Raw genomic sequence first — 23,855 nt, forward strand, 5'->3', positions numbered from 1 at the left:
GGAATGAATCCTGTTACATCTGAAGCCGCAGGCAGCACATTGCCGCGTTCGGCCGCCACACATGGTAACTCTGAAGGCTATAATAGTTAACTGGGTTCTTTCGGGTTCCTGGTCCAGTGTCGACGCATGATTTCCTCCATTGGACCCCTTGGATTGGTCTAAAATTGAGTCTAACCGGAGGACCCTGATTTTCTTCGCTTCCTATCACTATCCTTCGCCCTTACTCTGCACGGCGGGATGGAACTATGGAATCACTTGAGTTGAGCAACTGAAAGTTGGAATTGGAACCATGTACAACAGATAGCTTAGCACGTCCCCATATTCTAGCGCAGGCTGCCTGCTGCCAGCGCTTCGCCGGACGTTAGATACTACTACCAGGTACTACTGCGGACAAATGGAGAACGCAGCAGGACCGCCACAAGCCATATGCCCACCGCGCCCACTATGCAATCCCGAGGGATGGGACCATCCCCTGCTCCTCTTTTCTCTCCTGCCCCACCCGGTACGACACCTTGAACCGCATCTTGATGGAGTTGCCTTTACCCGCATCCACTCCGTCGACGAGCATCTCCTGTTGCACGCCGTTCGCCTGCTGGGGCGCAATGTCACGGCCGGACTGGGGCCGAAGCTGCAACGTGTAGGCCTACCAACAGGGTTAGCCTCGGGGGTGATCGGACGTACATGGGCGCATAGCGACAAAAGCTAGATCGACTCACCTTTTCCACAGCCACTTGGAAATGCAGCTCGTTGAGGGCCTGGTTGGTGGCATTCGAAAAAAGGGCTGCAACATGAATCTGTCGGGGCTGCTGCGGGTGTCGCCGGGCCACAAATTCTATCCGCAGCAGCGAGTTCAGTACCTGTACTCGGTTGGTCGTCGGGAGGGTGTTGCTCTCGGGCAGGGACGATGCAAAGTTCCACTCATCGTCCTCGGCCTTTGTGGGCGCGCCACCCGACGGCTGCGTTCCCATCAAATCCAGCAGCGAGGAAGACCCCGCGGTGGCAGCCTGCGGGGTGGGCGTGGCGGTCCCTGAAGGGAACGGGCTTCCATGTCGCGGGCTGGCCGATACCAATGAGGCGAAGGGATCGCTCGGGGGAGGCGTGGCTGTTACCGACGCGGCATTCGGGGGCTGCGATGTCCCGAGAGCCGGGGACGGTGATTGGGAGGCCGGTCGCGACGAATTCAGGGAAGACAGGATGTCGTAGTTGGGCTTGAACGCCGCAGAAGCTTGTGGCTGCGATGGTGGTTGAGCAGCTTGTTGTTGGATGGGCGGTGGGGAAGAGATGAGGGGGTTGGCTGTGGGTGGTGTAAGTCAAGACGATATCGGTGTTGGAGAGGGGATTGCTTACAAGGTCCGAGAGAAATGCCTCCCGTTGGTGTCGGTTCCTCGATGGAAAGGCCGAGCAAATCATTCTCCAAGGAACTCCCGCCGGACGCCTGAGGGGCGTTGCCATTGGAACTGGGCTCTGGGTCGAAGTCGATCAGGGAAAGTTCATTGTTCGCATTCTTGGAAACACCCGTCGTTGTGCCGAGCGTGCCCTTGGGGATCCTTGCTGCCGCATCCAAATCGCCCTTCTTGACAAGCTTGTACCGTTCAATGGTACGGTGGATGCTGTCGTTGATCTCCAGGAGCTTGTGGACCGCTTCGGGGTCATCGGATTCCTCCTCGCACATCTTCTGGATCTTCGGGTGGGCGCTCTGCAGCGCATTGGCGAGCTCCTAGTTTGCCATCAGCTGGGAGGTCAAGTCAGACCCGCGCAGAGAGACTCACCTCGAACACGTCTCCTTCCGCAACCCGCTCTCCGGGCTGATGACTCTGCAGCATTTCCTCCAGGATCTTCGCCTTCTGTTGCACCTTGGCCACCTCCTCCGCCGCCTTAGCCCGGTAGTCGGTTTTGTGTCGATTATCATAGCCCGCCATGACCTTCATCAACCGATTTGCTTCTTGGAGGTCCGCAGGCGTACCTCGTCGGATCAGTTCCTGCAATTTCGCCGACTGAGCTTCTCGCTCTTCCTCCTCCATTTCCTCGGCTGATCGGAGATTCTAGAGGGACAGGATCAGCATGACAGTTCCAAAAACATCCCTGAGGGCGGCCGGGATAACATACGTCACTCGGGTTCAAGACCGCCGCATCCTCGTGCCGAATCTCGGGGAAGACATAGCCTTTGTAGAGTAACAGCCGGTGCATATCCCTAATGTGGCCCAGGTCATCCTTGTACCGCGATGTTTGACAGATGGTCTGTCTCCATTCCTCGATCGACTCCAGAATGCGATGCTGCACGCGCGAGGGGCGGATAGGCGGCCTCTCGGGGAATCGGCGGACCAACTCATTGAGAAACTCCTTGGTGCTGATCTGAAGATGGAACGGATATCCACAATTCTTCACGCAGATGTCGAGAAGCTAAGGTGCAGAAAAGAGAGGGAAAAAAACATCAGTGAACCCCGCTCTCCGCGATCGTGGGACAGATTGCGACCACCTACCGCCAACGCCAGTAACGCGACATTCTGATTGCGGGAGTTGATCAGGCGGACAATTTCAAACGCAGCTTCTCGGGGACTGTAGATTATAAGAAGGGCGCCTCCTGTTTGAACGGGGATCGACGGCGACTCACGCATTGCCTTTCTTGGAGTTGATCAGGTCGGCAACTTCAAGGTTCAGGGCGAGATTGGGCTCGTAGTGCGAGATGTCACAGGCATTTCCTATCAAAGGAGGTCTCTGTGTCAGTTGCTCTCTGTCAAAACCGAAGCCACGGGCGTAAGAAAACATACGAACAGCTCGTTGTAGCGGAGTGAGTCCCAGGTCAGCGTAGACACCACCAAAGCGGTCCCTAGCTGCCATCCGTGCAGATGCGGCCTCCAGGGTGACGAAGGGAGTAGGGAAAAGGGGGGAATAAGATGAGAAGTAAGAAAGAGACCCAGCAATGGGTGAAGGAGCAAAAGGGCGCAATCCAAGAGCGCAGTTGGTGGTGATGAGGGGAGGGAGAGAGAGGAAGTTGGGGGAGGTGGACGGCAGATTGGCGGCGTTGCTTTAGTTTCCATTCCACGTGTGGCGCTGACTCTACTCTTCCTCACGACATCTACTTCTACTACCTCACTACAACTTCTACCTCCACCACCACCCACCTCCATCCTTTCCTCAAAACCCCCTCATTACATCCTCGACTATGGTCCGTCACAAAAAGGACAACTTCTCCCGCGGCGGCAAGAAATTCTCCTCCGGTCCCCGGCCCCGTCCAGGACCCCGCGGCGACAATGATTCCCCCCGACCTCCCTTCAAAGCTGCCTGCTGGGACTTGGGTCATTGCGATCCGAAAAGATGTTCGGGGAAGAGACTGATGCAACATGGGTTAATGCGCGAACTGGCGATTGGCCAGCGATTTCCTGGTGTGATCGTCTCGTAAGTTTTTTTTACCTTCGTTTTTTTCTCTCATTGCGCCCTCGGAGACCAGCCGCTCATCTACTTCCCTACAGTCCCAACGCGAAGAAGATCCTCTCCCCCGCCGATCGTGAATTGCTGGAACAATTTGGTGCCGCTGTGGTGGAATGCTCCTGGGTGAGGGTCAAAGAAGTGCCCTGGTCCCGGATCGGAGGGAAATGTGAAAGACTCTGTAGGTCGACGGACCAAGTATAGTGTATTACATCGAGCCATCATGCTAACAATCACAGTACCTTACCTGATCGCAGCCAACACCGTCAACTACGGCAAACCCTGGCGACTCAACTGTGTCGAGGCGCTCGCCGCCTGTTTCTGCATCTGCGGGCATGAGGATTGGGCCCGGGAAGTCCTGAAGCATTTCTCCTACGGCGAGGCCTTTTTGGAGATCAACGCGAAACTCTTCAAACGCTACGCGGCCTGCGAAACCGAGGAGGACATCAAGCGCACAGAGGAAGAGTGGCTGGCCAAGATCGAAAGAGAGTACGAGGAGAGCCGCGCGGAGACCGGCGCGGACGACATGTGGACTGTGGGAAATACCAATCGAAGGCTGGATATTTCGGATTCTGACGAGGATGAGGACGAGGACGAGGACGAAAAGAAGGACGGGGACGATGAGGACGAGGGAGCGGAAGCGGAAGATCGAGACCCCTATGCCATCTCCGACGACTCGGAAGACGAAGAACAGATGGCTGAGATTCGTCGCAAAATCCTCAACTCCAAATCGTTTCAGAATCCCTCTGTCCCCGAAAAGCCGCAGCCGGAGACGATCCCCCGACCTGACCCGGGACCGGTTGAAGACTCAGATGCCGAGTCTGGATCCGCTGATGGAAGTGACGATGAAGCATTCGACAACATCATCAACGCGACTCCTGTGACGGACCGGACAGGGATTATTGCCGCGTCGCGAAAGAAGGGAAAGGAGACGTATAGCGCGTCATTCTCGCGGACGGTGGTCAGCGCGCCGAAGCGGTGGTAGGCATGGATGTACTGTGACAACTAAAAGTTATAACGAATGTTACTGCGATACGACTAGTCCACATGGTTCTCCTTAGGCAACCCTCCCTTGCCCTGTTGCTACAGCACCACCCCATGAGAGGAGCAAACTTCGAGCGGTTCGAGCATGTCTTGAAGGGCCACAGCATATCCGGCGGGTGTTTGAGCGGCCGGACGTGCGCCATGCGATATCAATACCACTCACTGAACCAGGCTTCAAATATATTTACATGATTTACTTGACTTCGGGTGGTTCCTGTCTGCAGGCGGTCACGCCGATCAATCCAGGGCTGTGGCGGATAAGCTCGTGCTGTTACGTCAGGATGAAGTATACACTTTTTCTGCGTCCTGCATTTCCCCACGGAGTATCTCAGCCATCGGTCTCTGCATTGAGGGTTTAACTTCCATCAGCACGCCACCGATCTTATAGACATCGGCATACAAGTTGCGTGCAAACCCCAGCGCCCAACCCTCTCGCCATACATCACACCATCATCAGCTACCGCACCCTCATGAAGCCCGCAAAGCCCTACTCCACCACGATGGACGAACAGACCTTCGTGCCGCCGACCATGCGGGCGCTATACCACCGACCCGCATCGACAGCCATCACGGACCTCACAGCGCTGGACGCGCCGCGCGTTGACTCCGGAATGATCTTCGACACGGACTTCCCGACGCCCAGGCCCGCCGGAAATCAATACCTGATCAAAGTGCAGACAGCAGCGTTCTCACACGACGAGCTGCGGCTCTCGCGCATCCTCAACCCAGCCAAATCCATCCCGCAGATCCCGCTTCACAATTTCTGCGGCACAATCATCAGCACGCCCACGGAGGACCACTACACACCGTCGGGACCCAAGTTCCAAGTCGACGACGTCGTCTTCGGCCTGATCAGCTACACGCGCGACGGCGCCGCCGCCGACTACGTCGTCGCCACGCAGGATGAGATCGCCCGGAAACCGAAGAACATCTCCGCCGCCGAAGCGGCCACCATCCCGCTGCCGGCGCTCACCGCCTGGCAGGCGCTGTTCACCTACGCCGGGCTGACCCCGGGCGGCAGCCCCGACGACAACTCCAGCCGACGGGCGCCGCTGCGCGTGCTCGTCACCAACGGCCGCGACAGCGAGGTGGGCGCGCAGATGCTGCGGCTGCTCCGGGCAGAGGAGCTGTTCCCGGCGGCCCGGCGGCCGTGGGTCTGCGTGACGTGCTCGTCCAGCGTGCACGAGGAGCATCTCCGCTCCGTAGGCGAGATCGACGAGCTCATCGAAGCGTCGCTGCCACTGCCGCAGGACTTCGACCTGGGGCGGGTGTTCCGCGAGCGTGGCTGGGCGCCCGTCGACCTCGTCATGGACTGCGCCGGCCGCCAGATGTTCGACCTGGCGCATTCGTCCGACGTCGTGCGCGACAACGGCACCGTGCTCACCGCCGTGGATGACACTGCCGCGCTGTCGGAGGTGCCGCGCGGAGACACCGGCGTGGCAGCGGCGGCGACGGCGGCGGCCGCCCACGATCAGGGCATCTTCAGTCGGTTTGTGGCCGTGCGGCCGGATGGGGAGGCGTTGGCGCGCATTGCGCGGCTCGTTGAGGAGGACGTCGTGCGTGGCCGCGTGGAGGCCATTGTGGATTTTGTCCATGGCGCGGATACCCTGTCGGCTGGCGCGGCGGGCGCGGCGGGCGCGCGACGAGGGGGGATTATGGTGCTTCGGGTGAATGTATAGGGGGAGTTGATATGTATGATTTTTGTATGATTTTTTTTTTAAATTTCTTAGCATTTGTTATGGCGGCGTGTAGAGATTAACTATCTTCTTTGCGTGGTTGCATACATCTGCACTCAAAGATCATTTGATTCAACATCGAGCCTAGACTCACAGGCCATGCACAAACCTGGTATGATACATAAATTGCATCTGCAACGGCGACAGACGGCGAAACACGCAAGCGCTGGATGAAGTCGAGCTGGAAGGACGCACACACAAAAAGGACATTTCATTAAAAAACGGGGGTGATATGACATAACACGCCAAAAGAAACATACAACAAGAAGAGGTAAATAGATGGAAGAGCACGACAGGCCGGAAGAAACTATGACAGTCCACCACCTACTTCATCCCTTTGCCCTTGTGAGTACCGACTCGACAGTTGACAGATGAATGCCTCAATCCAGTTGGGCCTCATTTCGTTCGCGTTTGGTTCGTGCCATCGGCGTAAGTGAAGGTTGCGGTCGCCTGTGTTAAATTCTTAGACGTCGAGCGCTGGACAGACGCAGCGGGTATGAGTGCGGGTCGACGAAGGATGAGGGGAACACGCAGGCAACAAATAGTTCTGTGAGGAGCAAAGCTGAATATCATTTGGTCGTTTTTTCTTTTTTAACATTTTAGGAGGTAATCAGGGACTACCCATCCTGTTCCCGATACGCCGGCGACTACTTAGAGCCTTCCGGCGGGCGAAGGAAGAGATGTGAAAGAGAGAAGGGCGATAGACGGGCGATAGACGGGCGAGGAGGCCGGGAGGACGGGCATGCAACAGCCTTAGAGTAAGGAGTCAAGTCTAGTGAAAACGCTCAAACATGCGGCAACAATCTGTCGAGCAATCGATCAGTACGGGTGCACCCTGTGTGGGATCCGGTTCGGGACACCTACCTCCAACTGCAGCTCCTTGTCTTTGCCTTTGGTCACCTCATCGTTGACGGCCTGTGCCAGGTTCGCCCCAATGGCCTGGGAACCACCGGCCCTCCGAGCGAATGGCCATTGAGAGTACTCGGCCAGGAGCTCGTCCACCTGGGCAAAGGCCCGTTCGCGGGCCTCGTGGCTCATGGTGACAAGGGCGTTCTCCAGGACATTGGCGGCGTAGGCAGCGCACACCATGATGATGGTCCGCAGGTATCGGAATTCGGAATCTTCGGGGAGCCACTGGTTGGCGGGGAGGATGACGGTGCGACTGCTGCAGATGTTGCGGACACGACGGTTGAGGTCGTCCTTGGCGCCGCCGTCGGCGACGGGATGCGTGGCCATATCGAAGAGGAGGAAGTTCCGTTTCTCGGTGCGGAGGATGCCCTTATCGACGAGACCCTTGGCCAGACGTTCACGGACCTGTTTTAGTTGGTAGCCGATTTTCATGAGATTCCACGTTTCGCCTGCGACGCAGCCATTAGCATAGACGACCCGACGGGCAGCCCGACCGCATACGCACCACTCATCAGATCGATCCAGGAATTCACGCTCATCTTCTCACTCGATTTCATCATCTTCAGCGCCTCGTCCAGCAAGACCTCCCCCGTCAGCGTATCATCCACCACCTCGATCACGCGGTCCGCCAGAGGGAACCGCCGACGGGACGAGTCCTTCTGCATGCTGATGCGGCCGCGGAGGGCCAGTTCGATGACTATACAGCCACGCAGGGCGTAGGAGATATTCTCGTTCCAGAAGGATAGATAACCCTGTCGCGGGAGGAGACCACGTCAGCAATTGACCGGCGGATGGGCGCGCACGCGGCCCCAGGTCGCGCGGGGCCGACACGTTCGGACGACTCTCACCTGCTTGTCCTTCAAACCAAGCAACAGCACTTCCTCCATGAGCGTCAACTTGGGCTGTTTGCTTCTCTCCTCCGTCTCACTGAGATCGCGGGGATCAAAGGCGATCTTATGGCCATTCTCCGAGCTGGTGAAGGAGGTGTCGGGGACACGGTCACCGAGAGCGGAACCATTTCTCGACACGGGCGACGAGACCCGACTGTCATCATTCTCGTCGGCGCCAGCGACTCGACCGCCACCTCTTCGGCGAGTCAAGCCCCCGGCTGAGGCCATCAGGAGATAAGAGCTGCGGGTGGAGTGAGGGGGGAGAGACAATCAGATGTGAGAACGGGAGATATGCCGCTCAGACGGACGACATGAACAGCTGTGTCGGGGGAGAACGAGCGAGGATGGACAGGCGGAGTGGCGTGAGGGAGAAAGTTTGCGGAATGGCTTCTGATGGATTATTTTGGGGCCGGAGCGGGAAATTGTCAGGGGTGGGAGGAAAGATAGGCCGAGACAAGGAGAAAAATCGGGCACCCGAGATGAGAGGGACGATCACCAGGTGAAGAACCCGAACCAAGCGGCGCAGCGAAGGGAAATTGGAGAGAGTGAGAGAGAGAGTTTAGGTGGATGGAGAGATAGAGGAGGAGGAGAGAAGGAAGCGATGGAGAGGAAGAAGTTGGAGGTTCTTTGCTGGCGGCTGAGTTGGGCTTAGCGCGCCGCGGTCGGAAGTACATACATACTCTGATATAATGTTAGTAGACTACACTGGGATACCCAAGTACACAGCACATAACATAGGTAGGGATTGATTTAAGTGATCTGATGATGTTCCAAACAGATAGTTACTCATACAGATATGATCTACTACCACGTACCACAAACAATGGCATTCAGCTGATATACACGATAGGGTCAACACCGCATCCCCTACTCAAACACCGTCTAACCCCCCATTTATCCGACAGATTAATTTAGTGGGCTGGGTCCGGTCAGTCAGATCCTCATAGATCCATCATCACCGCATGGACTCACCATCGGGCTGGGCAAGGATGTACTCAACGGCCTTGTCAACTGCACCACCACATCAGCATCCCCCTAGAGCAAGCATACAGACAGTTCGTAACTTACCACTGTGGATGGCATCGGCCTCCTTGTCGGGGATCTCAATGCTGAACTCCTGTCTCTTCATCAGTACCCCGTCTCCCCGAACACAGGACAGTCCATACCTCCTCAATGGCCATCACAACCTCCACGGTATCCAGGCTGTCCAATCCGAGGTCGTTCGCAAAGTGGGAAGTACCGTTGATCTGTTATCCAGCTTGTTAGATGGATTGGTCTAACTGGGACTTCTCCCTGCGACACCCACCACCCCCACGACACCCGGTGCGAAAGTCCAACGGTGCGAGGGGGAAATCCGGAATTGCTGTGAACTGACCTTGCTAGCATCGGAAACCTACACAACAATCATACATCGTCAGCCATCATCGCCCTAGTGGTGCGTTTTGCGTTCCCCATGGAAACCCGGTTTCCCTCGGTCAACACCCCGAGAACACGCGAGCCACATACCTTGTCAAAGTTCTTCAGGAGGTTGACTATCCGACCCTCAGCGGCCTCCTTGTTCAGACCGGCCGGAGCGGAGTAGAGACGAAGGCCCTGGTAGGCAAAGCGAGGAGCAAATTGAGCCGGACGAGCGACGGGGGTCTGGAAGGCCGCGGGAGCCCGGACGGCACGAGGGACGGAGGCCCGGAGAGAACGGACGACAGCGGAACGGAACATGATGAGAGGGAGAGGAAAAGGGTAGACAAGGTAGAAGGACGTGGAGGATTGGTATGGAGGTAGAAGGGGAGGGGGGGAAGATAGATGGATGACGGAGAGCAGCAGGAGTTTCCAACGAACGAACGAATTCGCGGCTCGCAAAATCCTGCGGGCCGACCAATCACGGGGGGCCAGAAAGCAATGAGGTAAGCCGCCTGCCGCAAACCACCTCAACTTCCTTCTCGCTCCGTTTCCCCCATCACCACCTCGAACCTCCACCACCATCTCCCTCCTTCCCATTGCCCCTTCGTCTTCGCTCCCCACTCCCCCCTCTCGCAATGGCCTCCTCCACGTCCATGGTGAGGTTGGTCGCCTCCCGTCGTCCCGTCCCCACGGGCTTGACCTCGTCCTTCCGTCCCTTGACCTCGACCGCAAACTTCTCCTCCTCGGTCACCCGGGCCGCCACGCCTGCTGGTCCCCCTCAGCCCGGTTTCCGTCTGGCTCCCCCGAGAAAGTGGGATCAACCGACCGAGAGTTCGCTGGACAAGGCTACCAAGTACTTCCTCTTGGCCGAGATGTTCCGCGGCATGTACGTGGTGCTGGAGCAGTTCTTCCGACCACCGTAAGTCGCCTTTCCAAACCCCTCCCATCGCCCTGGGCGAGATCCCTCCACGCACTCGCATCGCGTGGACCCCGTTCGGTCCTTGTCTCATCCATTGAACATCATATACTGACCCGCTCGCCTTCCAGCTACACCATCTTCTACCCCTTCGAGAAGGGTCCCATCTCCCCCCGGTTCCGTGGTGAACATGCCCTGCGTCGCTATCCTACCGGTGAGGAGCGGTGTATCGCCTGCAAGCTCTGTGAGGCCATCTGCCCCGCCCAGGCCATCACCATTGAGGCCGAAGAGCGTGAAGACGGAAGCCGTCGGACGACCCGTTATGATATCGATATGACCAAGTGCATCTACTGCGGCTACTGCCAGGAGAGCTGCCCCGTCGACGCCATCGTGGAGAGTGAGTGCATCCCGATCTGCCCGTGACGACCACTGCTAATCCGTCGTCTCTTCCGTCAGCGTCCAACGCGGAATACGCCACGGAGACCCGTGAGGAACTGCTGTACAACAAGGAGAAGCTCCTCGCCAACGGTGACAAGTGGGAGCCCGAAATTGCCGCTGCTGCCAGAGCCGATGCTCCTTACCGTTAAGACATGTATGTCCCTTGTGGCATGAATGTGTTGTAGAAGATGAATTATTGCATGGAAAAATCTACCCGAGAAGTAGAGATGGTTCCCCATCTAACGATATCCAGGGCCTCTTCGGCTTTGGCCTCCCACTTTGTACATAACTAACGCTGGCCTGCTTGATTATCGCATGTACTAGTCGGGTTCGCAGGAGCTTCCGGTCCTGGAACTCCGGCCCCTATTATATTTTTGTTTTGATGTTGGAGAGGGTCTGAGGGCTGTTTTTTCATTTCTTATCTGTTTTTCATTAGGGACTAAATTCAAATCCTTTCCTTTGTTCATTCTTCCGCCTGCAGGAAGCGGATATCTACCTGTTCGCAATTTGTTCACTCTGCAGAACACATATCGTCCAAAACTCCTTAGATTGAAATCAACAGGGAATCGCTGCCTATGCACATGCACAAACCAAACAATAGGAACAAGCAGGTAAACCCCCAAATAGACCCCAAAACACCAGATCCTTCTTTTTGTTGTGCGTCGAACCTCTGGTCGTCTCGCCAGATATCCCCCGAGGCACATACATACATACCCTGTTATTACACAGCTGCCTCGGTGACGCTCTCATTTCTTCTTGCCACCGACCTTCGCCTTGAAACTCCCCTCAAAGCCAGGTCTCGCCTTCTTCTTCCCTCCGGCCGCCGGTTTCTTACCCTTGTTGCCTTTCTCCTCCCGGCGTTTCCGCAGGTTCTCGTCGCGCTTCTGCTGCTTCATGTCTTTGCCCTTCTTCACGGCCTCGAGCCGCTCCTTCCACTCCCGCTCGGACTTCTTCTTGGCCGACTCCTTGCGCTTCAGCGCCTTCTTCAGCAGGGACGTGTCGTCCCGGACCCGCTCGCCATGCGCCCGCTTCTTCGCGTTCAGCCACATGTCCTTCTCCTCGAGCTCGGACCGCTTCCCGTCGTCCAGGCCGGCCAGACGCGCCTGCTTGGCCTCGGCGGCCTTGAGCGCCGCCGCCGGGTCCCGCGGGCCGTGGTGCTTGGGCTGATCACGCACGTTGTTCAGGGTCGGGTCGGCGTGCTGGCCGTCCGCGAAGACCACGCGGCCAAAGGCGAAGTTGTTATTGTTGTTGGAGCTCACCGACTCGGCCGGCGAGCGCGGCGACGCGAGCAAGGATCCCGAGCCACCGGGCGAGAACCGCCGCGCGATGGCCTCGTCCCGCTGCCGCTGCTCCTCCTCCTTGGCCTTCTGCCGGAGCAGCTTCTTGTGCGCCTTGCGCTGCTCGGCCTTTTGCCGCCGCGCTTCGATCAGTTCCTGCCGGTTGCGGGCGGGCTTGCCGTTCAGCCCGTCAGCGTGGCGGGCGGCGCGCAGCTCGTCGAGCCGCTTCTGGAGACGCTGCTTCAGCTCCTCCGGTGTGGGTTTCAGGGGCTTGGGGTCGGTCGAGGATGACGTCTTGGCGACGTCGGTGGGGGGCACGATGGAGGATATCGAGGAGCTGCCGGAGTGCGAGTTGGAGGCATCAAATTCGGGGGAGTGCGGCACCGAGGAGGCCGACGACGCCTGCTCGGGCTGGTCTGGGGTGAACTCCAGGGAGAGGCCCTCGGCTTCGTCTTCGGCCTCGGCCTCGTCGTCCTCGTCGGCGCTGGATAGCTCCTGGGTCTTCTCGGTCGTAGACTTGGATTCGGGCTTGGGTTGCGAGGAGGCTGCTGCAGCCTTGGTCTGCTCCAGTTTGGCCTTCTTAGCGGTCTCCTTGGCCTTGCGCTTCTCTTTCTGATCGGCCTTCTTCTGCGCTTTCTTCTCCTCGCGCTGTTTCTTGCGGGCTTCGGCCTCTTCGGATGACTGTTCGACGCCCTCGGGCTGCTTCTGCTTCTTCGACTTCATTTCCCCTCTCTTGAGCCCTTCCTTGGGTTTTTCGGTGCCCGTGGCGTCCTCGCCGTCGGAGGAACCCGACTCGGACGGTCTGTCGCCCTCTTCCTCCTCACGCTTGCGTTTCCGCGCGTTCTCGTCCATGACGTCTTTGGCCGTTTTGGCCGAGTCCGGGTCCAACTTGGCCCGTTTGGCTTCCCGGGCTTCCTCTTTGGTCTGCTTCTTGCGCTTCCATTGGTCCTGGGGGGGGGAGGGTCCTGGTCAGCGACCGAACCCGAGCAGCGATACGAGGGCGAAAGAACGAGATGGCAAGAAGGACATAGGACATACACTGGTCTCTTCGCCATAGTACAGCTTGGCGGGAATCAACTCCATCAGGCCGGCGAAGGCCTCGGAATGGCCTCGCAGGCGTTCCTGATAAGAAAAGTGCGTTAACACAGGCTGGTGGGGTCGGGCACGGGGGGAGGGGGGGGGTGGTCGATATGGTGGAGGACATACCTCGATATCAGCCATCGTGGAGGAAGTGGATGACCGGGGTAGGAGTGCAGAGATGCAGCGACTTCTGGATTGAAGTGATGGAGAGACGAAAGAAGCCGGCGAGACCTCGAAAAAATTGGGTGGGCGGTAGAAATCTTGGCATCCACTTTTTCTCCGCTCGCCTCTCACCGCCTACGAGTTTTACTATGTACGTAGTAGGCCCGTCCCTCAGTACTGGTATATTAATGCACCAACGTTACTCCCCCATCTATATACATGCTAGACCTGAACCCTTAACTCAACCCCGCTATCCAACTCCGGACACTCCTCACTCCGCATCCCCGTGATGTTCTGGTACGGATAGGGCACATCCCATATCAAGTCAAACCTATCGATCCCCCATCAGTCGATCCCAATAACCACCCGACGGAAACTCACCTCTCCTCGGGATACGCAGGCGCCTTGCTATCCCCCAGCTTGCGCAGGATCTCCCTCATCTGACTATGTCGCCACGCGATCAGGATATTGCCCGACCCCTTGTACGCCCGCACCTTGCGCGCCGCGCAGCGCACCTGCGTCGACTTGCACGAAGTGTCCACGTCCAGGCCGAGGTCGCGCGCCAGCGGAAGGACCGTCTCGTAGGACCGCCGGTGTTTGCCGCCTGCACTGTGTTAGCTAGCTCCCCGCTACACCGGCCATGAGCGACCCGGGAAGGGAAACTCACGCCGGCTAACTTTCGGCGCCATGATATATCCGATGTGGTAACGGGAATGTGGACCGAAAACATCGCGCAGGCATTGCGCGCGCTTGAACCCGTCGGCATTTAAGCCCGAGTCGTCGGGGTCGTCGGGCTTTTCGCCATGGCGGATGAAGTAGACGGTTGGGTGGGTGGATGCGGCGGCGGAGGCAGAGTCGGAGTCGGAGTCGGAGGTGGAGATGTAGTCGTGGGCGTAGGCGTAGGTGTAGGTGTATGAGAGGGAGGCGAGGAGGTAGAAGATTGGAGAGGGCCGCATGGTGATTGAAGCGGTTGTTTGACGGCCGGACGGGGGTCGTGGTCTTCGTCGTAGGTGGACGTTCCCAGGGCTGTCGCCCTGTCTGGGCTAGAGGAACGTTGTGGCTAGCATGTGTGGAATGTTTTCTCTAGGGGTTGTATGTCATTCATCCCTTGATCGGTGGGCTGCTGTGCCGCTCTTTGCGGAGGGGGAGAAGGGGAGTCATCTGGAACGGACAGCCGTGTGATGCGTTTGATGTTGTGTAAAGTGGTAGCAGAAGTGATTGGTTCGAATATGGACGGAGTCAGCTGATAATAGGTAGTGGATATAGTATGTAGTTGTGGTGGTGGGTTATTGCATTCTACTGATATATATATATGGAGTATGTGGTAGACGACCAACTCCACCATTATGGAGATGTAATGGCTGGGCAGCATGTGGCCTTTGCGCCCGTGCCTGATTAGAGAGGAGGCGATTGCTCCAGACCAACCTAGTGTTTATGAGGTTGGGTCCTGATGAGAATACTGCGTGGTTCTTGCACGATGAGTACCTAGGGAGGACTGTGTCCTAGAAACTTAGTATACATTGATTGGCACTGCAGAGCAAAGCACACCTCCTAGCACGGTGTTGATCTATCCTCTACCAAACAGTCCACGGACCACATCGGAAAGAACCAAGAATAGATTCGGACCCGACTAGTCAGTTAGCTCCATCCCAAGAAGCGGTACGTAAGTTTTGCCGAGTCCTCGGGCCTTAAGCGCGATGCACGACACTGCTAATATGGCTGCCTACGGTATTACGGTGTTCTGGTGAGACGGAACTCGGCAACGTCGGAAGTATCATGGATAGGGGACGACTTGACCGACGATGCAAGCTGAAAAGATTCTCTGCCTAGACTAAGAATAGGAATGACGTTTGGCTTGGATCTTCCAGAAGATCCTGAACCGGCTTGACAGCGGCTTCATGCACGCTCAGCCGGACGATCAGCCACGTTGTGGCTGTGACATGCATGCGTACTCAGAGTAGTTAGGTACTCCGGAGGTATTGATGAGATGTATCCATATTAAAGTTAGTGTTGTACGGTCAGGTATGGTCATCATCTTCCGATCTGGATCCATGGATGAGGTATTCTTGATACTTTCTATAGTACATACCTAGGTCGTTAGAAGGTATAGAACGCAGATAGAACATCAGGATAGAATGTTCCATCGAATTTCCAGCAACGAACTGCGCCCCAAAACGCACGTCGACCAGGCTGTGCGCACAGCCACGATAATGGTGTTTTCCTGACCGGGTATAGAGAGTTACGAACCACCGAATCATCGCTCTTGGCGGATGGAGCCTATGGTGGGGTTCTGCCATCACCGTCTCGCAGGGCTGAATCGAATCGCCTGCTCTTGTTGCCTCCCCATCGTTATAAAAGCCCCCGTTCCCCCCCTCGCTCTGCTTTCTTCCTCTCATCCTCGATCATCCCAACATCTTCACTCATAAACATCCATCCTCCATTACTCTTCGACTCTACAACTACTACAACCATGTCCGGCTACAACCAGTACAACCAAGGCTACGGCTACAACCAGGGGTACCCCCAACAGCAGGGAGGGTATCCCCCGCAAGGTGGCTACCAGGGTGGCTACCCTCAGGGCGGCTATCCCCAGGGTGACTATCAGTCTCAGGGCTACAACCAGGGTGGTGCTGCCGGTGACTACTACGGCGGACAGCAGCAACATCAGGGTTACGGTCAGCAACCCCAGTACGGCAACCAGCAAGGGTGAGTCATTTGCCATCCCGGCATCACGTTATCTCCGGAAAAACATCATCTGACAGAACCTTATCCAGGTATGACCAACAGGCTCCCGGTGGTGCCCAGGAGGGTGAGCGTGGCCTGGCTGGAGCCCTCGCCGGTGGTGCTGCGGGTGCTTATGGCGGTCACAAGGTCAACCACGGCTTCCTCGGAACGATCGGTGGTGCCATCATGGGAAGCATCGCGGAAGATGCCCTGAAGAAGCACAAGCACAAGGGCGAACACCCTCCCGAGTACGCCAGCAACTATGGCAGCCAATACGGCGGTCCTCCTCCCTCCCACGGATCCGGCTCCAAGATGGATCAGCTCGGCAGCTTCTTCAAGAAATAAACTCCGCCCTGTCTTTTTCCCTCCTTATGAATTGGTTGATGTTGTGTCGCTTATCATTCGGCTGGCCGGTCTCAACTTTGCTGTTTCTGTTCCATAATGCGGTTATGTTTTCGCGTTGCTGTGTATACCCGGTTCCAAGACTGTGATACTATACAGTGTGTTAGCTTCTATGTTTACGATGAAATGATACGAAGACCAAGTTGAAAATGATTCTTGTCAGTAGTTGTAGACCTACCAATGGCTACGTTGTAAGGAGAATACCCGAAATGGTTTAGCGTAGATGCCCTCTCTCCCAGGCAGTACGCCAAGGCCAACATCAAAGTTCGAGCGGAACAAGAACTCGCAGACAACAGACCATCCCACCGCTCCTTACCTCGCCCTTCAACACCACGCCATGATTGTCCGGCAATTGTGTGTGCGGCAGAGTAAGACTCAACTGCAAGGAACTTTCTCGCGTTCGAATCCCCGGCTGACCCCTTTTCTAGGCCGCCAGCTGCTTGCGCTCCGGCAGACTCGCATCCTCAACAGGCTCTATTCCACCGAGACGCCCGTCGATACCGCCGTGCAGACTCCAGTTGCAGAGCAGACCCCGCCCTCCGGGTCCATCGCGCCATCCAGTACAGCACCAACGTCGGTACGGCGCGCCGCGCAGGAGGCGTGGAAGAAGCGGGAAGTCCGACGTGAGCATCACCCCGAGCCCCCGAACGGCTCGAAACCAAGCGACTGACATTGTCCGGAACAGGGAAAAACTTCCACGAACTCGGTAGCGAAGTAGAAGACGCCTACCAGCCTGAAGACCTCATCCGGAACCCCCCCAAACCCGCCGACATCTCCCTCGAACTGCTCCTCGCAAACCAGACCCATCTCGGACACTCGACCTCCCGCTGGAACCCGCAGAACTCGCGCTACATCTTTGGCATTCGGGACGGTGTGCACATCATCTCGCTAGACGTGACGGCGGCATATCTGCGCCGCGCCGCCAAGGTCGTCGAAGAGGTCGCCGCCCGCGGCGGCCTGATCCTGTTCGTGGGCACGCGGAAGGGCCAGAAGAGATACGTGGTGAAGGCCGCTGAGCTGGCCAAGGGCTACCACATCTTCGAGCGGTGGATCCCCGGCAGTCTGACCAACGGGCAGCAGATCCTGGGCCACTGCGAAACCAAGGTGGTGAACGGTCTGGATGAGGAGCTGCCCAAGTACAAGGAGCTGCTGGCGGAGCGGCCCGCCCTGAAGCCGGATCTCGTCGTCTGCTTGAATCCCCTCGAGAACGTCGTCCTGCTGCACGAGTGCGGCCTGAACAACGTCCCCACCATCGGTATCATCGACACCGACGCGGACGCCACCCGTGTCACCTACCCCATCCCTTCGAACGACGATAGCTTGCGCGCTGTCGGCTTGATCGCGGGAATTCTCGGAAGAGCTGGCGAGGACGGTCAGTTGCGGCGCCTGGAGCAGGCAAAGAAGGGTGTTTACACGTACCCGCCGGTGCCTTCGCAGGAGCTCCAGACTGGGTCTGAGGAGGCTGAGAAACCCAATGGACAATGAAACGCGTCGGGCTGTTTCCCTCTTACGTTGTGTCTTTGCCTATGAGCGATCTTTCGAATCATCACGGGTTTGTATTGTATAAAATGCTGTAAATTTTGGTTGCTTCTTTCTGGTGTTACATTATGTATTAACAGCATGGTTAGAATTGGATTCTCTGTCACAATCGTCTGTAAACATGCACTATGTACTTTGCATTTTATTCAACCTTCTGCTGGCCGCAAGCTGATGTAGCCTTGCTAGGGACCGTCAACACCATACTTGAGACAACAATGCAATTGAAACTATCGTCGGAAGACATATCTATCGATGCATTCTAACTAAACTCCAGCCGTCTTCCCCAAGCGACATGCCCAAACCGCTAGCACTTCAATGTATACACCTCACGGCCCCGGTTGTCTCGTCCCTTGTACTCAATAGTCTTTCCAATATCCGAGACCACGCGTCTTTCATCGTTGTTATGAAGAATAACATCCAAATCCCTCCAGGCCGGGACGAAGCCACTGCGTTCATCACGAGCGAACCCAACGACAACCCTGTCCTCTGTCGAACGGTACGTGATAGTGTACCGTGAGATACGAGGGGTAATCGAAATGCCGTCGTCCTCCAACCACGTCGTCGAGAAGACATTGTCGTGCGAGCTGCCCCGAGGAGGGAAAATCTCGACGCCTCTGTAGTCATCCACCTCGTCCACGGCCAGCGACGCCGCCGTGTCATCGCCGGGCACTCTCGTCTGGATCGATTTGCCAATTGGAATTGCACCGCCAATCCGCGCCAGCAGCGGGATGCTCTTCTTCCATTCGGACGGCACCTCGGCCCACTGTCCGGACGCATAGTAGGTGTACGGTGCGTTCATGTTCACGTACCCGTAGTCGAACTGGGCGTTGGACTTGCGCGGCAGATACATCCTCGCCACGCTGACCCCAGGCTGGTAGACGCCGCCCACGAGGATGGTGTCTCCGAACCAGTACTGCTCGTCGCCGGACTTGAGCGCCGTCGTCCACACCTCCGGGTCGGATTCGTATCCCCATCCGACCCACCGCTGCGGAGGAGAGGCAGTCAGATGGCTCTCCAGGCCGAGCGAGTATATATACGGGAGGATTTCGTATCGGCGCTTGATGGTGTCCCGGATTAGAGGTGTGATCTCGGGGTACATCCAGGGCTCGATGACGTCGCCGACGGAGCTGTTTTTAGACGTCTTGAAGCAGTTGATCGCGAATCGGGGCGAATGAATCCCCAGCTGGACCCAGCGGAGGAGGAGTTCGGGAGATGGTTGCGGTCCTGCTGGGAGGTCAGTGTTTACTCTTCTGATTTGTTATCCCGGGGACATGCCTTCAAATCCACCAATATCATGGCCCTCGCACTACACAGATTGTCAGCATGCGTCAGGCCCCGCTTAAGACGAGAAGCTCACCTGCATCAAGGACATGCCCGAGTTTAGAGACAGCGCATTCGCCCCCTTCATGCTCTCCCAGCTGGTCACGTTGTCCCCGCTCCAGGTGCTTGCCGCATATCGCATCGTCCCCGCGGTAGCGCTGCGTGTCAGGACGAATGGTCTGTACTTGGGTTCCAAGTCGCGAAGAGCATCGTGGGAAGCCTTACCCATGAGCTCAGTATGGATGGCACGGCCCCACAGTCCAACGGATCTGTCCTTGCCCTGTCTCTTCACGGCCTCCGAGACAGCCGGTTCGTCCAGCGCCAGCTGCCAGTCATCATTGGGGAGAGTGTACTCATTGTTGTCGTTCCACATGCCGTCGATCCCGGAACGCTTCAAACCCTGCACACCATCATACCACCACTTGAAGGCATAGGCAGAGGTAAAGTCGATGTGGCATCCATCGCCTCCGGTAGCCCCTCCAGCACTCCACAGACGCATGTAACCGGGCTCGTTGGACTCGGGGTCCTTGAAGAAGCCGTTGCCGTCGACCAGCTTCTGGAAATCAGGATGCGAAGCGAGAAGGAACGGCTTGATGTTCGTGAGAAGACGGATTCCGCGCGAATGGTACTTGGCAATCCACTCCTCCGGGTTGGGGAACCGCGATCGGTTCCAGGTGAAGACGTTGCGGACTTTCGGCTCGACCTGGGCAATAGAGTATCCCGAGCTCATCTGGTGGGCCGAGCAGGGGATGCCATGCTCCTTCAGTTTGTCTGCAAAGTCCATGAGCGCCTGGTGGGCCGGCGGCTCGTCCAGCATGGTGTACTTATATCCGCCGGAGATATATCCATAGGCCCAGCGCGGCACGGGAAGCGGGAAGCCCACCAGTTCCGCGTAAGACCGCACAACATCTCGGATTGTCTTGCCGACGATTAGGTACTGCTCCAGACCGCCGTAGTCCTGCCGGTACACCTTGAAATGGCCCCAGAGCCCGTCCACCTCCGACCCGACGGACCAGGAGCCCCGGCCGTGGGTTGTGGAGAAGATGGCAACGCATCCGCGCGGCGTGGCCTTGATCAACAGCGGGATATGCTTGTAGAGCGGATCGGTGTTGTAGACGTCATACCCGAAGCTGTCTGTGGCCGAGAGGAGGAATTGACGGCCGCTCAAGTCCATCGGCGCACGCTTTTCTCCAAGCCCGACGTGGAGGGCATTGCGGTCGTGCTCGCTGTAGTACGCGACGCCGTCTGCATCTGCTACGTAGGAGCGCAGCGGCAAGTCGCGGTGCAAGGGTTTGTCTTCGCCCTTCCACGATAGCGAAACCACAGGAGTGTGCTCCCAGTTCACGCAGGCGGAGACCCCGCCGACTTCAATTGTCCTCTGAGAGGCACCGGCTGTCGTGGATATATGGACGCCGCTGAGGTTTGTCTCTGGTCTTGTCACGCTAGGGAACGGAGGAAGCGGGTGGTCTGGCGAAGTGAAGGCGACTCGAAAGAGGTTCTCCCGAACGGCTTCGAAGGCAAAGTCGAAGGGCTGTTTCGTTGCACTGCTTGACCGCAGATTCACAACAGCGGGATCTGCCGCAGCGGCGGTCTCTTGGTATCCTTTGGGACAGTACTCTTTCTGAGGCATAGTTGCAGAGTAGGGTTCAACAATGCGTGCACGGAAGGGTCAACGTAAGACCCAGGGCAAGATTGAAGCTATATTTCAATCGTTTATCGCCAGACAGGCCTCCCCCGCGCCGTGGGGTAACATCCCCTCATTCTTGCACTTGGAGTATGGGTGATACTGAGGATCGGTCGTCGGGGCTGATCTCCGACACGATAACATCTGGTGGTGTTGTATACAGCCGGACTTCTACCCCGAAGGCCGAAAGCTAAAGCCAACTAACGTTAAGGTTGCCCCACCCCCACACTGCTCCCTCTGCCCGTTCGTGCACTCATTGGGCGACTGGCATCGGATATTCGCCGGTGGTCCTGATGGCCCGTCAAACGGAGTGCTAGTGACTGGACGTCATGCCATCTCCACGTTCTGGCGTAGACGTCGGACTGTGCGTGTTTTGTCCGAAACTGGCGGCATTTCCTTCCCCATGGGGTGCACCATGTCCAGCTCATGCAGATGATCCTGTCGGTAAAGATATTCCCCTACCTCGGAGTGATCTGTCTATCTCCCCTGATTTCCTGACTGATATTTATGGCTTTGAAGCGGCCGTCGAAGAGACCAGCTTACGATTGAACCTATATTCTCGAGCTGTCTGCGGAAACAGAGATAGAAGGCAGAATGTCGCAACAGGTGAGCCCGCCGCACGGGAAAGGGGCACAAGATGAAATGATCGAAACAATCGGGAGGCGCCATGACGAAGATGCTACGCATGTGCATGATCATGGACATGATAGAGCCCTGGACCTTATAGAGGTAGCCGGAGGGTCTCCCATTCTCACTCCAGAGAACAACTCTCGCGTTCTCCGGAAGATTGACCTGAGATTACTGCCTCTCCTTTTGATCATATATTTCCTCCAACAGGTTGACAAATCGACAATTTCCTATGCGTCGGTGTTTGGGCTCATTGAGGACGTGGGCCTCAAGGGACAGGAATACTCCTGGTTGGGCTCAGTGATCTACCTTGCACAGCTGGTGATGCAGCCGCTAGTGGCATACACGTTGGTAAAAGTGCCTCTGGGAAAGTTCCTGGCCTGCATCTGTTTCTTATGGGGCATCGCCCTGACCTGTATGACGCCCGCAGACACCTTCAGCAAACTGCTTGTCTGCCGGATTTTCCTCGGACTGTTTGAGGCTGGAATAGGTGAATAGTTGGACCAAACTTATGGCTGGCTCTTTACTGATCTTGCGTCCAGCACCCGCTTTCATCGCAACTACCCAGATGTGGTACCGCCGTTTCGAACAACCCGTCCGTCTTGGCTCATGGTATGCAATGAATGGCGTTGTTAACATGGTACGTTTGGATAAATGAGCAAGACCTATACGCTGGATTATCGTCTAACCCTAGTAATCTTCCGCCAGGTTGGAAGTCTGATCACCTGGGGCCTTGGACACATCGAGTCATCAGTATTCGCGCCATATCAGGTAACATAAACTTACAGACTCTAGTCAACATTTCTGATAACACAGTCAGATCATCTTCATATTTTTCGGCCTCATCACGGTCGTTTTTGCTTTTGTAATCCTGTGAGTAAACCTCCACCGCTAGATACCTCCTCAGCTGACCACCCTAGGGTGTTCATGCCAGACTCCCCTGAGCAGGCAAAGTTCCTCAAAGGCGAAGACAAGCTACTTGCTATCGAGCGGTACTTCTACCAAGAAAATGCCCTGTAAACTAAACTGACCCAATGGCTAGGCTCCGCATGAACCAGCAAGGAATGGAAACCACCGAATGGAAATGGGAGCACGTGAAAGAGGCCTGTCTGGACATCAAATGCTTCTTCTGGTTTGCGCTGATGTTCTCGATCTCGTATGGCCTGCCATACAGTTTCCCCCGCGCTATTCAACTGACGATAGCAGCATCCCGAGCGGCGGCATCACGACGTTCGGCCCGTTGATCGTCCAATCTTTTGGTTTCGATCAATTCACGACAATTCTTTTCAACATCCCGTTCGGTGCGGTACAGCTTGTCGCCACTATGGGCGGGGCGTGGCTCGCCACGTTTATCAAGATGAAAGGGCCTGTAATCGCCCTGCTGTGTTTACCTGCGATAGCGGGTTGCGTGATGCTGCTGCAGATTCCGCATGACGGAGCCCACAAAGGGCCCTTGCTTGCGGGGTATTATATTGTACGTTGTGTGTTGCATGATAGAAGTACTGTGCTAATAGGCGATAGATATCCGTTTATCCAGGGATAAGTATGTCTCATTCAGGATGGCAACGACCTTGACTGACAGCCAATCTCTAGCACCACTGATCTACTCATGGTCAGCAGCCAACACCGCCGGCGAGACTAAGAAAAAAGTGACGAATGGAATTCTGCTTATCGGACAATGTGCCGGCAATGTATGTGTTTTGATCCTAATATGGAGAGCACTGCTCATGAAGAACAGGTTGTCGGGCCGAATCTATATACAACGGAGGAGGCCCCGCTGTATAGAAGGGGTCTGCTTTCAAAGTAAGACACTCGAACATAGTCAGAAATAGTACTAACCAAATGTAGCCTCGCGATGTTTTGTGTACTTGTCGTGCTCTGCGGGTAAGCTTCCTCCCTGCTTGTCACAATCCTGCGCTGACTCCCCAGACTCAACATCGCCTACCTCGCTGTGCTTAACAAAAAGCACGAAAAGATGCGAGTCTCGATGGGCAAGAATGCGAAGATTGTAGACCACTCGATGTACGCTGTCGGCGCAGTCCAAGTAGATAAGGAGGAGAATTCCCGCCAGCAGCAGCTGGCTGACGACAACGCATTCAAGGATTTGACGGACTGGCAAAACGAGGATTTTGTTTATGTATATTAAAATTGGGAAATCTTGGAATGTACTCGACTAAATGGAAGGAAGGTCTTCATATTTTTGCTCCTTATGAGACGGTCATACTGAAGACGCCCTTTGGAGGGACAGAGCTAATCTTCTCCATCCTGTTAGTACTATTTCAT

At 56.4% G+C, this 23,855-nt stretch overlaps 12 protein-coding genes across 12 annotated transcripts; 6 read left to right on the plus strand and 6 right to left on the minus strand.

Moving 5' to 3' along the window:
• Positions 1-442: 442 nt before the first annotated feature.
• BDV59DRAFT_198872 (VHS domain protein) lies at positions 443-2,838 on the minus strand (the record flags this gene model as incomplete). Its single annotated transcript, XM_073693238.1, has 8 exons — positions 443-643; positions 717-1,294; positions 1,348-1,717; positions 1,770-2,042; positions 2,107-2,400; positions 2,481-2,556; positions 2,612-2,699; positions 2,769-2,838. The coding sequence occupies 8 exons, from the start codon at positions 2,836-2,838 to the stop codon at positions 443-445; spliced, it is 1,950 nt and encodes a 649-aa protein (XP_073551266.1).
• Positions 2,839-3,000: 162 nt separating this feature from the next.
• On the plus strand, positions 3,001-4,676 carry BDV59DRAFT_107766 (ribosome biogenesis TSR3 family protein). Its single transcript, XM_073686555.1, has 3 exons — positions 3,001-3,396; positions 3,471-3,607; positions 3,666-4,676. Exons 1-3 carry the CDS (start codon positions 3,164-3,166, stop codon positions 4,409-4,411), a joined length of 1,116 nt encoding a protein of 371 aa, XP_073551267.1. The 5' UTR covers positions 3,001-3,163; the 3' UTR covers positions 4,412-4,676.
• A 264-nt stretch (positions 4,677-4,940) lies between these two features.
• BDV59DRAFT_198874 (NADP-dependent oxidoreductase) lies at positions 4,941-6,149 on the plus strand (the record flags this gene model as incomplete). Its single annotated transcript, XM_073693239.1, has 1 exon — positions 4,941-6,149. The coding sequence occupies one exon, from the start codon at positions 4,941-4,943 to the stop codon at positions 6,147-6,149; it is 1,209 nt and encodes a 402-aa protein (XP_073551268.1).
• Positions 6,150-6,702: 553 nt separating this feature from the next.
• On the minus strand, positions 6,703-8,331 carry BDV59DRAFT_107861 (GOLPH3/VPS74 family protein). The gene is made up of 4 exons (XM_073686556.1): positions 7,964-8,331; positions 7,621-7,867; positions 7,071-7,564; positions 6,703-7,010 (listed from the first exon to the last, which is right to left on the minus strand). The coding sequence occupies exons 1-4, from the start codon at positions 8,231-8,233 to the stop codon at positions 6,960-6,962; spliced, it is 1,062 nt and encodes a 353-aa protein (XP_073551269.1). The 5' UTR covers positions 8,234-8,331; the 3' UTR covers positions 6,703-6,959.
• Positions 8,332-8,728: 397 nt separating this feature from the next.
• Positions 8,729-9,789, minus strand: acpA (acyl carrier protein). The gene is made up of 6 exons (XM_073688480.1): positions 9,512-9,789; positions 9,381-9,398; positions 9,172-9,252; positions 9,074-9,122; positions 8,978-9,016; positions 8,729-8,924 (listed from the first exon to the last, which is right to left on the minus strand). The coding sequence occupies exons 1-6, from the start codon at positions 9,719-9,721 to the stop codon at positions 8,917-8,919; spliced, it is 405 nt and encodes a 134-aa protein (XP_073551270.1). The 5' UTR covers positions 9,722-9,789; the 3' UTR covers positions 8,729-8,916.
• Positions 9,790-10,038: 249 nt separating this feature from the next.
• On the plus strand, positions 10,039-10,906 carry BDV59DRAFT_198876 (NuoI/complex I 23 kDa subunit family protein; the record flags this gene model as incomplete). The annotated part of the gene is made up of 3 exons (XM_073693240.1): positions 10,039-10,322; positions 10,451-10,716; positions 10,776-10,906. The coding sequence occupies 3 exons, from the start codon at positions 10,039-10,041 to the stop codon at positions 10,904-10,906; spliced, it is 681 nt and encodes a 226-aa protein (XP_073551271.1).
• Positions 10,907-11,286: 380 nt separating this feature from the next.
• On the minus strand, positions 11,287-13,335 carry BDV59DRAFT_107948 (putative 60S ribosome biogenesis protein Rrp14). The gene is made up of 3 exons (XM_073686557.1): positions 13,241-13,335; positions 13,073-13,156; positions 11,287-12,982 (listed from the first exon to the last, which is right to left on the minus strand). Exons 1-3 carry the CDS (start codon positions 13,253-13,255, stop codon positions 11,504-11,506), a joined length of 1,578 nt encoding a protein of 525 aa, XP_073551272.1. The 5' UTR covers positions 13,256-13,335; the 3' UTR covers positions 11,287-11,503.
• A 163-nt stretch (positions 13,336-13,498) lies between these two features.
• On the minus strand, positions 13,499-14,232 carry BDV59DRAFT_198878 (putative phosphoglycerate mutase family protein; the record flags this gene model as incomplete). The annotated part of the gene is made up of 3 exons (XM_073693241.1): positions 13,499-13,607; positions 13,658-13,880; positions 13,944-14,232. The coding sequence occupies 3 exons, from the start codon at positions 14,230-14,232 to the stop codon at positions 13,499-13,501; spliced, it is 621 nt and encodes a 206-aa protein (XP_073551273.1).
• Positions 14,233-15,678: 1,446 nt separating this feature from the next.
• Positions 15,679-16,552, plus strand: hel10 (putative high expression lethality protein Hel10). Its single transcript, XM_073688482.1, has 2 exons — positions 15,679-15,982; positions 16,051-16,552. The coding sequence occupies exons 1-2, from the start codon at positions 15,747-15,749 to the stop codon at positions 16,343-16,345; spliced, it is 531 nt and encodes a 176-aa protein (XP_073551274.1). The 5' UTR covers positions 15,679-15,746; the 3' UTR covers positions 16,346-16,552.
• BDV59DRAFT_170874 (mitochondrial 37S ribosomal protein uS2m) lies at positions 16,495-18,150 on the plus strand. Its single transcript, XM_073688483.1, has 4 exons — positions 16,495-16,770; positions 16,831-17,025; positions 17,088-17,975; positions 18,031-18,150. Exons 1-3 carry the CDS (start codon positions 16,626-16,628, stop codon positions 17,885-17,887), a joined length of 1,140 nt encoding a protein of 379 aa, XP_073551275.1. The 5' UTR covers positions 16,495-16,625; the 3' UTR covers positions 17,888-17,975; positions 18,031-18,150.
• A 69-nt stretch (positions 18,151-18,219) lies between these two features.
• BDV59DRAFT_210176 (putative alpha-glucosidase) lies at positions 18,220-20,891 on the minus strand (the record flags this gene model as incomplete). The annotated part of the gene is made up of 3 exons (XM_073695543.1): positions 18,220-19,165; positions 19,217-19,247; positions 19,299-20,891. The coding sequence occupies 3 exons, from the start codon at positions 20,889-20,891 to the stop codon at positions 18,246-18,248; spliced, it is 2,544 nt and encodes an 847-aa protein (XP_073551276.1). The 3' UTR covers positions 18,220-18,245.
• A 324-nt stretch (positions 20,892-21,215) lies between these two features.
• Positions 21,216-23,754, plus strand: BDV59DRAFT_108194 (putative MFS transporter). The gene is made up of 12 exons (XM_073686558.1): positions 21,216-22,062; positions 22,115-22,212; positions 22,281-22,343; positions 22,393-22,445; positions 22,493-22,564; positions 22,615-22,728; positions 22,779-23,046; positions 23,094-23,115; positions 23,166-23,263; positions 23,311-23,375; positions 23,421-23,456; positions 23,502-23,754. The coding sequence occupies exons 1-12, from the start codon at positions 21,540-21,542 to the stop codon at positions 23,716-23,718; spliced, it is 1,629 nt and encodes a 542-aa protein (XP_073551277.1). The 5' UTR covers positions 21,216-21,539; the 3' UTR covers positions 23,719-23,754.
• The last annotated feature ends 101 nt before the right edge of the window (positions 23,755-23,855 follow it).

Source organism: Aspergillus ambiguus (assembly GCF_047715705.1).
Source record: "Aspergillus ambiguus strain CBS 117.58 unplaced genomic scaffold BDV59scaffold_4, whole genome shotgun sequence".
NCBI classification, from domain to species: domain Eukaryota; kingdom Fungi; phylum Ascomycota; class Eurotiomycetes; order Eurotiales; family Aspergillaceae; genus Aspergillus; species Aspergillus ambiguus.